Here is a 14406-nt window from a genome sequence, read left to right as displayed (position 1 = left end):
TTACGTGCCCAAGAGTTTACCAGAAACCTTAAGTCTTACCGATGCTTGGGAAGCCCTAGGTTTTAGAATTTGTACTCGTACTTACCCACACATAGACCAAAGAGGGATTTGGCCTGCTTGGGAAGTGTCTGAGGGTCTCGTCTAGGTTCCAGAAGAGTGGAGGGTTGGTATGAGGACACCACATACCCTCGTCAATGGAGGCTTGGAACCCTGCGGGTGTCGTACACTTTTGCCTCCGGTTGGGCTCGACCACTTAAGAGTTCTTGCACTCAATGAGCGTAGATAGTGGCCTGCAGCAAGGGTCCGAGAGTTGAGGACCACACTGATGGTAGGTAGATTGGAGGGGGGCGGCGAGGAGGGTGGACTAGAGGAGGCATGGGGTGGTCCGACTGGTGAAGATAAGGGCGAAGGTGAGGCGCACTCACGCATAATTGACATCGTTGCTCAAACACGCGTGAGCGAGAATGTGTGACGACCGAAGGAGGGGAGGTGTGACAATTCTTGTGATGGTGTTTGTAGATAAGTTGGGATTTTTCTTGGGCCTTTTAACAATAATCCTACATATAGATATGCCCTCGATAGTAGTGAAATATAATATCCACACCTTACTACACATTCGTGAGTATCCAACCAGCATAGACCCACGGGTGAATATTACATAGCCTGTGTACAAACCTGTCGACTACGAAACCTGTGGGTACCTCTGTCTATGGTCCAACTGTCATCCATACAACCAGAGTGAATATACACAACATCAGGTACGTGACAACGTGAATTATTATTATTGGTCTCAATCTTCTTCTGCCTACGTACACTTCAAGCAATCGTCACAAGTACTCCCTCCATCCCAAATTGTAAGTCATTCCAAGAATCTTGGAGAGTCAAAGCTTCTCAAGTTTGACCAAAATTATAAAAAAAATTACAAAGATCTATGACATCAAATAGGTATACTATAAAAATATAATTAACAAAGAATCTATTGGTACTTAGTTGGTATCATAAATGTTATTATCTTATTATATAAACTTGGTTAAACTTGAGATGCTTTGACTCTCCAAGATTTTTGGAATGACTTATAATTTGGGATGGAGGGAGTACGTTACTAGTATGTCTATGTGGCTCACACATTTGCCGCGAACACGTAAACCGATAGTATCATCATTTCCTAACACGGTTATCGCCAAAGGCATGCCGCATGCCCCATTACGCTAACACTAAGGTTGAAAACGGACGGAAAAAATCCCGTTTTGACCCGTTCCGTTTTTGTATTTGTGGGATCTCGTTTCCGTATTTACGGAAACAGGAAAGGGGTTTTTCCGTCCGTTTCCGTGAGATCCCGTTTTTATCCAGAATTGACCCGTATTTATTCTGTTTTTCATCATGTTTTCAATATATGTGAGATATGTCTAGAAATCGATATGTTTATAAACCTACTAATCATAAATTATGCATGTTAACATGTTAACACATGGTATACTAGTGAATATTGGACCGATAATTTCGTAGGTGTATATTATTTTGTGACTTTGTTCATATATACTCAAGAATATTTGATCATGTTATCCTAACTTATTTTCCCTGGCTCTTCGTCCGTATTTGTCTATTTTCGTATTTTCGTATATCCCCATTCGTTTTTAATTCTGTTTTTTTTCGAACCCGATCACGTTTTCGCTAAAAATATACAGCCTGTTCGGCTTGGGCTGAAACGATCGTATACGATCGTGGATTATTATTGCTGACTGGTTTGATGTGAGAGAAAAATACTATTCTGACTAAAAATTTACGATCGTTTACGACCCAGCGAACGGGGTGATAGAAACAAAAATGAGAGAGAAATTTTTCCATCCGTTTCCGTCCGTTTTCGTCACCAGCTAACACACCGGGCAAAGCTTAGCTGTAAAAAGCCGAACGAGCCAGTGAGCCGATGCACGCACGCACGACGGCACGAGCTCCACTGACACAACACACCTTTAAACAAGCCGCCGAAAAAAAAAACCAAAAAGGCAAAAAGTGCATGACACCGGGGCCCACGCGTCATCCTCAGCACGGCCAGCTATGCCGTCGACGACGCCCCGGCTCCATAGGCGCCAACGTCTCGCCTCCCCACCCGCTCGTACCCCGACGCGTCGACACGAGACACAAGTAGCGCGGGGGTAGTAGCGTCATTTGGAGCTCCCCCGCCACCGCTTTAAATTGCTCCCAAAAGCGGGAGCCGAACAGAGCGAGGCACCCCAGAGCGCCGCGGCCGCACGCAGAGGAGGCGAGAGGAAGCAGAGGAGGAGCAGGATGGTGGCGATGGGCGTGGACGAGGACGAAGAGCGGCGGCTGGATGAGCGGCCCATGCACCAGGGCTGCATGGCGGGGTTCCTCCACCTGTTCGACCGCCCCCAGATCCTCTCCGGCCGCCGCCTCCACAACTCGCAGCGCCGCCTCACGTCGTTCTCCAGTGTACGTACGCGCGCGCCCTTGCCCCTCTGAAGCAGCTCGAAGACGTCTGTAAACGGTTATCGAATCCTGGTTGTGACCGCTGTGCTGTGTGTGTTTCAGGGCTCGGCGACGCCATCCGAGCGGTCGATGCCGCTGGAGCGTGGGGCGCCGGCGCCATCGTCGCCGGACATGACGCCGCCGGCCGCGCCGAGGCCGTCGCTGCAGCTCCCGCCGCTGGACCTCAAGGACGGAGGCGGAGGCGGTGGCGGTGGTTACGGCGCCGCGCGGTCGTGGAGGTTGCCGCGGCTCTCGCTGGACAGCCGCGCGGTGGTTGACGCCAGGGGCAAGCTCCGGCCGCGCGAGATCCGGACCTCGCCCGCCGCCGGCGCGCCGCCGTCTCCGTCCGCGGGGGGAGGCGACGAGCGCCGGTCCCCGAGCGTGGTCGCGCGGCTCATGGGCCTCGACGCGCTCCCGCACGGCCACGCGGACGTCGAGTGCGGGCAGCACGGGCACGGCGGCGGCGCGGCGAGCCCGGCCGCGCTCCGGCGGTCCGCGTCCGAGCGCGTGCCGCGGGACCCGTCGCAGTTCCGCTTCGTCGACCCGTCCTTCTTCGAGAGGCCGGCGGCGTCGCCGCTGCCGCCGCACCGGCCGTCGCCGGCGTCGTTCCCGACGGCCGAGGAGGCGGCGGCAATGCGGCTGGTGCCGGATCCGGCCGTCGTCCCGCGCGCGTTCCAGAGGCGCAGCCGCTTCGACGCGCACGATGTGTTCCCGGAGCCCGCGAAGCAGCGCGCGGACCAGGCGTCCGGCGGCGCCGCCCACGGCGAGATCGCGCTCTACGGCGAGATCGAGCGGCGCCTCCGCAAGCGCGGCATCGCGGAGCCCGCGCGGGATCTCGAGACGCTGAAGCAGATACTGGAGGCGCTGCAGCTCAAAGGGCTCCTCCACCACACCCCTCCTCTGGCGCCTGCGCAGGCACGCACCCCTCCGCCACCCATCGTCGTCATGCGCCCGTCCAGTCGCGCGCCGCCGGCGCGGCTGACGCCCGCGCGCCGGCTTCGCGTGGACGTCGACCGCGCGCGCCGCCCTCGCTCGCCGGACCTGGCGGCATCTCCCGCACGTAGCCCGGCCTCCCCGGCTCGGCGTGGCTCGCTGTCCCCCCAGCTGAGCGTCTCGCCGGCGCAGTCCCCGAAGCAGCAGCAGCAGAGTCCTTTCAGGAAGCCAAGCGGCTTCGACTCCGCCGGCGCCCGTTCCCGCATTGCCCGCCGCGCGGCGCACAACGCAGCTGCCCTGTCCCCCGACGACGAGGCCTCCACCACATTCTCCGACGGCGGCAGCAGCAGCTCCTTGAGCGCCTCCTCCCGCTGGGACTTCGAGCCGGTAAGCCTCCCGCGCCTACACCAGCACTCCTAATCTCGTATCATTTTACGGTGTTACTGAATGTCTTAACCTTCTCTGGGACCGTTGCAGCAGCCGGACCCCAGGACGGACCGCGGCCTGCTGGAGCGGTGCGGGAAGCTGCTGAGCAGCATCCAGGCGTTCACCGGCGGCGACGCGGCGGGGACCGACCAGCAGCCCAGCCCCGTGTCCGTGCTCGACGCGGCTGCCTTCCTCGCGGACGAGGACTCGCCGTCATCGTCGTCGGGGTCGAAACGAGCCATCGACTTCCGCACCAGCAGCGTAAGCCGCCCAAAGCCGGCGGCCGCCATGGTGTCCGACCCAGAGGATGACGAGTGGGCCCCGTCGTCATGGTCCGTTGACCCGGAGGCTTGTAGCAGCGACCCGGACTACGCGTACGTGGCGGTGCTCGTCCGGCTGCTCGGTGGCGCCCGCCGAACGCGGGACCCGGCCGACGCGTACCGGGCCGCGGAGCAGCGCAGGCGCCAGCGTGGAAACGGCGAGTCCGACACGTGGCACCACCGGAGGCTGCTGTGCGGCGCGGTGGCCGAGGCCCTGGAGCGGCAGCGGGCGGCGTGCCCCTGGGAGCCCGCCGCGTGGCTCCGCGGCGCCGAGCTCGTGGCCCACGCCTGGGCCGAGGTCCGGCGCGCCGGCGAGCCCGTCGTGGCGCGCGCCGCGGGGGAGGACGCGGACCTCAACGACGTCACCTGTAGCGCGATCCGGCGCGACCTGGCCGCGGACAGCTGCGGCCCGTGGGGGTCGCTGCAGCAGGGTCAGCGGCAGCGGCACGGCGCGGAGGTCGCCGACGCGGTGCTGCAGATCGAGCGGCTGGTGTTCAAGGACCTGGTCGCGGACACCATCCGGGAGCTTGCTGACGCGGACCGGCCCCTGCCACGCCGGAAGCTGGTGTTCTGATCACGCAGTAGGCATCGGTGAGACGTGCAGAGCAGAGGAGGATTAGAGAAGCTATTTGAAGGAAGATTAATAATCGAGTTTTTTTTTTTTTCCTTTTGGTTTGCGTCTCCTGTACTTCGCCGTCTTCAATTAGCCAGTGATGTAAAACTATAACCTGTGTTTTTTTACCACGCCTTAATCATGTTAATTAGCATTGCTAATCGGAACTGTTAATTAGTAGCCATGTAGCGCCGTTGATTATGGAGCAGTTTTAAGAACTCCAACCAAGGAAACAATGGATGCATTTCAGCTGCACTTGCCGTTTCGGTTCTGTTCCGGCGTCATGGCTCGCATGTTACCAGCAGTAGAGCCTGCTGCTGCTGCCGCCATTGCTGCTTCTGAAGATATGATGATCTGTTTGCGGCATGTGGCGGCAGTGAAGAGCGACGACCGTATCGCACAGTACCGGCACTCACCATCGATGGGTGAACGTGAAGGCAAACCAGCGGCCCCGGCCGGGCCTTGAGTTGGGCGTCGTACAGCCGCTTGAATGGCGCCATTATTCGTGGCGAGATGCGGGATGCGGCGTGAAGGCGAAAGAAAGGCTCGCAACATGGATCGGCAGTGCAATGCGAACCTGCTGCCAGCTGATGGGTGCACAGTTTCTCGATTGGGGGCCTAGCCGCCTGGGCGTCCTGCGCTGCGACGGATCTGGCTTGGACGCGTGGGACGACGGGATCATGGGAAGGGGAGGCCTGCCCGCCTCTGCCCGGAGTGCAGTGGTCGCCGCGGAAGTGGCAACAGTGCCCGAATCCGTCGTGTTCGTTGTCACGACGAGGGTTCGTCGTCGTCGATGCTCTCTCCCTGTCTGGACGTGTTGGGGGTGAAAGTGGAATGAAATCGATGGGGTCGTTTACGCACCGGCAATAAATAAGGCTCGTCCTGGTTGCGGACTCTGAATCGGGAAACGAAACAGAGCTGACGCTTTCTTGGTCGGTACTCGGTAGTGCAATGGCTCATGGGTCATGGCTGGCTGGGACTGTACGCCTCACACTAGAATCACCCGTCGATGTAGGTGTACCCATCATGGGGTAAAAATCGCATAACAGCATCGGGTATATACTGACGGTGAATACTGAAGAAGCTGCTGAATTCTGCATCTCTGCTGACCCACACCACATCACGAGCCTGAGTCGTCGGCCCACCCTCCGTCCACACCCACCCACGGCCACGCGTCCATTCCAGGCGCAGCCGTGAGTGCAGCCAGGCAACGGCAAATAGCGGCGTGACCACTGACCAGCGCCCCCGTCACGCGTCCCATGTCTGTCCGGTGGTTGCCGGGAGGCGGTGCACCCAGAGGAGGAGGAAGGCGACGGCATACGGTGGCCCATGCAGGGGACGGAGAGGGAGGCCCCGCCGCGCCGGTCCGCCCGGAGCAGGAGCTGCGGGCTGAGCCCGGCCCACGCCTCTGCGCTGCTGCGCGGCGTGCTCCCCCGCGGGACGGCAGCTGGGGGCCCAACTGGGCTGGACCGATCGCCCGACCGGCATTGGCTCGTGGTGCACGCATCAGATGTGTGTGCATCGCGTCACGTCACGTCACGCGGCGTATGCACGCACCCAGCATATGCGATGGTCCCGGCCGGTCGCTCCAACGAGCGAACAGAGGAGCCGCAATAGGTGGGCCCAGGCTAGGTAGGAGACAGGAGTTGGCATGCATGCACTACAGTGCAGTGCTGTTGCTGCATCGCGCCTAGCTAGCTAGCTAGCTAGCAGTGAGGAACAGTGCTAGGGATAAGGTCATCATCGCGTCCGGCACCGTCGTCGTCGTCGCCAGCTAGGTCATCAGAGATCCAGGCCAGGCAGGCAGCGGCGTTGGAGTTGCAGGGGGGGAGTGTAAGCATGGCAGGGCCAGCCGGGGAGCCGGGATGAGGATTGCGGACCACCTGTCCGTGTTGCTTTCCTCTCTGTCCGTGGCAGGTTGGGGATCCTAAGGTTGTGTGCCTGCTCATGAATCTAAGAATCTTGATCGAACGGGTTTGGACTCTGGACCAGTACGTGCAGACAGGCTACCTGTGGACACGTCCACCGCGCGTGGCTCCTGCGTCCTCTTACGAGGTGTGTGTATGCCGGCCTTGTTGTTGGAATGGTGCTACAACCCATTGGGCCGTATGGGCCTTGTGATAGGCTGCAGCCATGATGCTTGTTGGGCTGAAAACCATGCACGTAATCGGTTGGAGAACGCCTAGAGGCGGGTACCGACTTATCCCACGGTTTTGCAAAAATAACTATCCACTGATAATGCGCCAAATACATCACATTGTCGTACGATGCTTACCACTAAGGGCTCATTCGGTTGTTCCGGAACGAGGCCAGGATTCGTTCTAGCTATTCAATTGCTATATAAATTAGCCTGCGGATCCAAGTGAAAATCTTCCCGGGCACAATTCCGAGAGAAACGAACGGCCCTAAACCTGAGTGAACAGGATCGGAACCTAACCATAATTAAGATACGAAGCTTAGTTCACATCGAAAAATTGTTTAATTCTCGTATATTTTTACACACAGAGAGGAAATCATGAAAAAATCGGGTCCATTTGCAGACTATATCAAATTATTTTTTTTGACTATGTGCATAACATTTTGGAAATTGTTCAAAACATGATGGTGTTTGTATTTTTGACAGAACATAATTCATTTATTTGTTCATGACACGACGATTGATATATGTTGTTTCGCGCACATGAACAAAACAGTAATTGTTTTATCCATAATCAGGCAGAACCTTTTGTTCTTCGCAAATTAAAACGCTACGAAGCACGGTTGGAATTACATACTACCTCTATCCCAAACTAGTTACGCATAGGGTTCCGCGAAGGTGAAATTTTCTAAAATTTAACTAGGTTTATAAAAAAATATTAATAGTATTTGTATCTCCAAATAAATTTATTATAAAAATATATTTAATGATTAATCTAATAATATTTATTCTGCACCATAAAAATTAATAACTTTTTTCTATATATTTAGTCCAAGTAAAAATTATTTAGCTTATTAGGAAGTGAGAATGACACTCATTGAAGATGGAGAGAGCAAGTAGGTTTATCAAAATTTTCACTCAACAAAATCATGTCATGATCAAGCAATAATTGAGCTCGTGCTCAATTATGGAGCTTAAAAAAAAGTAGTCCTCTCACAACTGGATTCAGGTTCTTTGCCGAGTGCCTAAGGCACTCGGCAAAGGCCAAATTGCACTCGGCAAAGCCTTTGTCGAGTGCGGCACTCGACAAAGAACACACGGCAAAAAATTGACCGGCAAAGCCTTCTTTGCCAAGTGTCTTTTATCGGGCACTCGGCAAAGGCTTTGCCGAGTGCCCCGGGGACACTCGGCAAAGAAAAGCGACCGTCACGGCGCCGGCCCCGTTGACGGTGGCTTTGCCGAGTGCCAACCCTGCAGGCACTCGGCAAAGATTTTTTTTTTATTTTAAAAATTTATTTGCCGAGTGCCAACCCTACAGGCACTCGGCAAAGATTTTTTATTTTTTTAAAAAAAATTTCTTTGCCGAGTGCCAACCCTGCAGGCACTCGGCAAAGATTTTTTATTTATTTTTTTTAAAAAATCTTTGCCGAATGCCAACCCTTCAGACACTCGGCAAAGATTTTTATTTTTTTTAAAAAAAATTCTTTGCCGAGTGCCAACCCTGCAGGCACTCGTCAAAGATTTTTTATTTTTTTTTAATAAAATTTCTTTGCCGAGTGCCAACTCTTCAGACACTCGGCAAAGATTTTTTATTTTTTTTAAAAAAAATATTTGCCGAGTGCCCCCTGTCCGGCGCTCGGCAAAGTTTGGATTTTTTTTTAAAAAAAAATCTTTGCCGAGTGCCATGCTCACAGCACTCGGCAAAGCTGGAAAAATGAAATTTTTTTACATTCCATCATGACAAATACATGAGCAGCAACATAGAAGATTTTTAACACTACATAAGCTGTGACTACATTGAGTATGAGGGTTGTTCTTGAGATCCTGCAAAACCATTATAAACCAAAGTACAAATTTAAAAGTGCCAACAACAGAGAATACTGTAATAAGCACCTGATATATACACATATAAAGTTAGTGAAATAAGAAGAAACTAACTGAACTGATGATTTTTTTATATAATAGAAACAGTGAGTAAAGTACACAAATATTTATATAGATCTTTCTAAGGATGCATGTTTACTGGATTAATAATAATAATTGGACCAAGAGATCTCAATTCCAGAGAAGAGATGTTTTCTAGAATAGAACATATATTGGCTCGCCAGTTAGTAATCAGGTATATGTTACCATATTTATGTCCCTCTCTGTCAAATTTGGCACCAAAAAAACCAATCTGGCTCAGGCCAATAATTAGAACCCGATGATAATCTGAATCAGAATGTCCCTAGCACTATTGGTAGCAAGCAAGTAACATAGAGTTCCTTCTTTTGTACAGAAGTTTGCATGGAAGGTGTATTCTTAATTTTTCTGTGTTGTAGTCTCCAGATTACAGCTACTATCTTAAATATCATTGCTTTTGCAAGATAATTTTAAGAGTTAGAGTGGTCTGAATTTACTATCAGTTCACTAATATTTAATTTTTTATGATCAGACAATATTTTTTAGAACAATTATCATACTATAGGTACTTGCAGCTGAAGATAAGTGCAACTGTTATCATACTATAGGTGACTACATTGAGTAAGGCATGTTCTTGACATTATGCAAAACCATTATAAATGGCCACTGAAGATAAGTGCAGCTGGTCAGACATTTGGGTATAAAAAATTCAGTCAAGTTCAGAATATTATGTACATCATATTGAAGAACTTACTCAATAGTAGCTTGGTTTTTGGCACTTGCAGGAGCTTGCCACCGCTACAGACACAGCTCTATGGTTGTCAGGTGCCTGCTGCTTTAGAATAGAACCTATCATCCTTTTACTGCAAAAATTAAGTGGTCATAAGGAAATCATGTATACAAATAGAAAGAGCAAAAGATATAATCTGAATTCTCATAAGCAATTTAAAATTCTCCACGGTGAACAAGACAGGAACATAAAAATATGAATTGTACACCTAGGTCATCCAACACTACCTTATACATGCCAGAACAAGATCGACTTAAAACTTGCAGTGCAGCAGCAGATCAAAAATTTAAAGCAAGACAAATCTTAGGCTTGACTAGAGAACTGCATTTATTGTTGTACATTGTACTCGCAGCAGAATGTATGTGTGCACCATACTGCACAAGCTCTAACTCTGCCCCGATGAAAACTGCAATACAACTTCCTCCTATACTACTTGAGGAGTTCAGAAAGGACCCATAGAATCAGTATGAACGATGATATCTCAAGCACAAGTATAATAGCACATTAACACTACCTGATCCACACTAGTCAGTTAACAAGAGCTTTTAGAATAGTGGTCAGTATAGCACAAGTATAATGAACATTAGCACTATAATAGTGGCTAGTATAGCAGGTTGCTGGGTTCAGACAAGAAAGAAAATGCTTATAGATATGCACTAGCTTTCAGAAATACTAAACTAGTTCCATTTCCTAAAATAGAGATAATTCACAGTGTAGCCGGAAAGATGCCTAAACCGACATAACACAATGCAGCACATCTGAAAATGACAGAATGGGAATGTATTATACTTGCCTTCTTCTCAGGAGGTTTTATGCCAAAAAAATTCACCCATCGCTAACTTCTCACTTGATTCCTATACAAGGATGACATGACTACTGTGTTAGTTACATTCATGAAATTGTAGAAAAAAGGTAAAGCAACAACGATGCAGAGTAACAGCTAACACACCAGGCATGTACATGCTAGCTAATATGCAGTGCCAAATTTTTATCTCTTCTCTTGGGTGACTATATATGCTAGCTAATTAGCTATATGTGCTTGATCGATCTACCAACAAATCAAGATTGCCGATGAATACTGGCCTTCAATAACCTGCATGATGCACGCTGACCTGACCAGCTCTCCCTATTGTGGCATCAATTGCGCCATTATTGCGATAATTATTGTCTTGAAAACTATGTAGTTATGCATTTGCACAATTTATTTGATGGGGGCCTTTCTGACTATGACAACATAGGATACTAATTCTACCACGAACTGTACAGGAACATCCCCCTAAAGCTATCATAGTCACGGATAAAAGCATACAACTAAAAAAAACCAGTAAAGTTAAAAATTATGAGTAAGAATCTTGAGTGAACTATCTTTCTTTTCTATCCATTTAAAGTGTGATATTCAGATTAATATATCTTTGGATTTCGAATGCCCACATTTCTGTCGAACTATTATTCTCTTTTCTGTCGAAAAAAGTTTGCGCTATCAATTATCAAAGGATGCTTTCTCAGAAAGTCTAACACTTCAGAGGAGAGATTAAAGAGCTTGTACGTACCAAGAGTACAAGAGGAAGCCGGGGAAGCCACGGTTGTGCCTGGCTAGCCGGTGCCTATGTTCGCCTCCACCTGGTGTTGGACTGTTGGTCGGTATCACATACATACACACAAGTTCATCGATCAGTACGTGATCGTCGAGGCTGCTGGCTGCAGGCAGGCATCGTGTGTTGTAAAATCAGGTTCAGAGAACAATAGCTACAGTCTGAAATCAAGTTCATTTGAGAGAAAATAGTTCACATTTTATCTAGGTAGCCATAACTGCAAGAAATAGGACCATGTAAAATTCACCATGCTAAGTAACATAACTTTATTGTCTGGAAAGGTAAAATAGCAAGTAACACTTCATGGCAGCAACAGACATGGTAAAATTCTTAGCTAACTAACAGGAATATTACTGAAAAGAAAACAGCAAGTAAAATTCACCATGCTAGAGTTTTACAAACACTGGTAAGCACTCCTGCACACTCAATTGTCAGCAGCATTTTCAGAACTGCAACGGCATGCATTTTTTCTGAAATAATAGGCAACAGTTGTCCGCCATGCAGTTTTCTGAGAAATAGATAAACTTGTCTATAACAACATGGTCACAGACATGCCGTACTAACTCCACAAACATAGTTTCGTAATGGCCCGATGCAAATTTTAGAAAATCATCTACATCAAGATATCAGGTGAACTGTGAATCGTACATAAATGTAAATCTACGAGCTTCTATTTGATGTGCACTGCTTTTTACATAATGAATGGAGAACCTTACGACGCGAGCAGCTGGAGGCGCCATCCGCGCCGGGCTGCCCCTCCGTGTCGCTGGAAAGGTCGGCCGCGCCGGGCTCCTCCTCCGCGCCGCTGGAAAGGCCACGATGGCCGCTGCAAAGGCCGGGATGGGCGCGGGAGGGGCCGCCTGTTGCCGCGCCGGACCAACCCCGGTCGCGCGCGCTGGACCTGGCGGGCGGCGGCGCCTCCCCCTCGTGAAGGACGCCGGCCGAGGATGGCAGGGGGGCCGTCCAGTCGTGGATTCGTGGATCCGGCGGCAGACACGCCGGCTGCGGCCCCTAGCCGGCGGCGGCGGCGCCCTCCTCCATAGGGCCTTTTTCCCCCGCTCGGTCAAAGCAGCGCTCGGTCGGGCAGCGCGGGCGGCTCGGGCGCGCGGGCGGTGGCGGCGTGGGCGCGGCGCGGGGGCGGGGGCGGGGGCGGCGCGGGCGTGGGCGTGGGCGCTTGGGCTGGCTGGTTGTTTGTTTGACTGCCCGGCCGGCCGAAGTTGCTTAAGTCCCAGAACCGGCTCTTTGCCGAGTGCCGGATCAGGAGGTACTCGACAAAGATTTATTTTTTTTTTAAAAAAAATTTTAGCACTCGGTAAAGATTTAAATTTTTTTAAAAATTTTTTTGCCGAGTGTTCTAGATGTGGCACTCGGCAAAATTTTTTTTTGAAAAATACTTTGCCGAGTGCCCTGGCACGACACTCGGCAAAGATGTTTTTTAAAAAAATGTCTTTTTTTTTGGAAAAATACTTTGCCGAGTGCTCCTGGTACGGCACTCGGCAAAGATTTATTTTTTTTTAAAATGTCTTTGCCGAGTGCCCTGTGGAGGCACTCGGCAAAGAGGAAATTTAAAAAAAAAATTAAAACCCTCTTTGCCGAGTGCCTTATCCGTGGCACTCGGCAAAGACCCCCTTTGCCGAGTGCCATGCCCCGGCACTCGGCAAAGTTTTTTATTTTTTTTGTTTTTGGCCTCCAAATTTTTTGTGCAGCCCTTTTAAAGCACCAGGAACTCCTAGTTAGAATTTGGTGATTTTTATGGCTTTTTGATATATTTAGTTACTTTATTTCATTTACTTGAATTTTTTCGAAAAATATAATTTTGAACTGCACGTGGTACGAATAATGGAATTTAATGATTCAAAAAATGATAGTCATGTTACTGAGTGTAGTGTGAGGCCGTATCCAGGAACGGACCCAAAATTTCGGACATCTTGTTCACGAAATATGATCGCGAACTTGCGTGCAAAGTGTTTTTAAATTCTATAAAAAGCAAAACGAAGTCCGAAAATCATGAAACTTGTTGAGATATCGTGATATCATATATGGAGGCTATGATAAAAATTTCAGAAGATTTCGTGTACGTTATCATGTACGATGCTTACAAAGCAGGACATCTCTACATGTGAGATCTGACATCACATGTAGAGATGTCCTGGTTTGTAAGCATCATACGTGACAACGTGCATGAAATCTTCTGAAATTTTTATCATAGCCTCCACATATGATATCACGACATCTCAACAAGTTTCATGATTTTCGGACTTCGTTTGCTTTTTATAGAATTTAAAAACACTTCACACGCAATTTCGCGGATATGTTTCGTGAACAAGATGTCCGAAATTTCGGGTCCGTTCCTGGATACGGCCTCTCACAACACTCACTAACATGACTATCAATTTTTCAATCATTAAACTCCATTATTCGTACCACGTCCAGTTCAAATTTCTATTTTTCGGAAAAATTCAAGTAAACGAAATAAAGTAACTAAATATATCAAAAAGCAACAAAAAATCCCCAAATTGTAACTAGGAGTTCCTGGTGCTTTAAAAGGGCTGCATAAAAAAAATTAGAGGCCAAAAACAAAAAAACAAAAAAAACTTTGCCGAGTGCCGGGGCATGGCACTCGGCAAAGGGGTCTTTGCCGAGTGCCACGGATAAGGCACTCGGCAAAGTGGGTTTTATTTTTTTTAAAAAATTTTCTCTTTGCCGAGTGCATCCACAGGAGCACTCGGCAAAGAAATTATAAAAAAATTAAATCTTTGCCGAGTGCCGTGCTAGGGGCACTCGGCAAAGTATTTTTTTTAAAAAAAATTCTTTGCCGAGTGCCAGATCTGAGACACTCGGCAAAGAATTTTTAAAAAAAAAAATTAAATCTTTGCCGAGTGCCAGATCTGGGGCACTCGGCAAATAATTTTTTTTAAAAAAAAATCAAATCTTTGCCGAGTGCCTAACAGCAGGCACTCGGCAAAGAAGACCGTGACCGAACGCCGTTTCGTGGGCAGCCTATGCCGAGTGTAGAGATTTTGCCGAGAGCTTGGCACTCGGCAAAGAAGTCCTTTGCCGAGTACCCGGCACTCGGCAAAGAACTCTTTGCCGAGTGCAATTCTTTGCCGAGTGCAGTACTCGGCAAAGAAGGTCTTTGCCGAGTGTCCAATTTTTAACATTCGGCAAAGAATTTTGCACTCGGCAAAGTCTCTGTTTCAAAATGCCAG

The 14406-nt window shown here is 49.5% G+C and overlaps 1 protein-coding gene and 1 long non-coding RNA gene across 4 annotated transcripts; one reads left to right on the top strand and one right to left on the bottom strand.

The window, feature by feature from the left end:
* Positions 1 to 2152: 2152 nt before the first annotated feature.
* On the top strand, positions 2153 to 5031 carry LOC136485294 (uncharacterized). 2 transcript variants are annotated; one of them, XM_066482204.1, is made up of 3 exons: positions 2153 to 2448; positions 2548 to 3804; positions 3898 to 5031. In XM_066482204.1, exons 1-3 carry the CDS (start codon positions 2287 to 2289, stop codon positions 4735 to 4737), a joined length of 2259 nt encoding a protein of 752 aa, XP_066338301.1. In that variant the 5' UTR covers positions 2153 to 2286; the 3' UTR covers positions 4738 to 5031. The 2 variants fall into 2 exon arrangements, with proteins under 2 accessions (XP_066338301.1, XP_066338300.1); XM_066482203.1 differs by having other exon boundaries at positions 2155 to 2448; positions 3895 to 5031.
* A 3573-nt stretch (positions 5032 to 8604) lies between these two features.
* Positions 8605 to 12375, bottom strand: LOC136485293 (uncharacterized). 2 transcript variants are annotated; one of them, XR_010766396.1, is made up of 5 exons: positions 11909 to 12375; positions 11156 to 11303; positions 10399 to 10459; positions 9570 to 9678; positions 8605 to 8737 (listed from the first exon to the last, which is right to left on the bottom strand). It is a non-coding gene; the product is annotated as an uncharacterized lncRNA (long non-coding RNA). The 2 variants fall into 2 exon arrangements; XR_010766397.1 differs by having other exon boundaries at positions 11914 to 12375.
* Positions 12376 to 14406: the final 2031 nt, after the last annotated feature.

The sequence above is a fragment of the Miscanthus floridulus genome, chromosome 10 (genome assembly GCF_019320115.1).
Source record: "Miscanthus floridulus cultivar M001 chromosome 10, ASM1932011v1, whole genome shotgun sequence".
Lineage (NCBI taxonomy): Eukaryota > Viridiplantae > Streptophyta > Magnoliopsida > Poales > Poaceae > Miscanthus > Miscanthus floridulus.
Note: the sequence above shows the minus strand (reverse complement) of the source record. Positions and strands in the feature narration are given on the sequence as shown.

Bases quoted from the DNA above. Each gene is read 5' to 3' on its own strand.
- LOC136485294 (XM_066482203.1), top strand. From the start codon at position 2,287: ATGGTGGCGATGGGCGTGGACGAGGACGAAGAGCGGCGGCTGGATGAG. The intron at 2,449-2,547 runs GTACGTACGCGC...TGTGTGTTTCAG, and splicing joins GCCTCACGTCGTTCTCCAGT to GGCTCGGCGACGCCATCCGA. The intron at 3,805-3,894 runs GTAAGCCTCCCG...GGACCGTTGCAG, and splicing joins CCCGCTGGGACTTCGAGCCG to CAGCCGGACCCCAGGACGGA.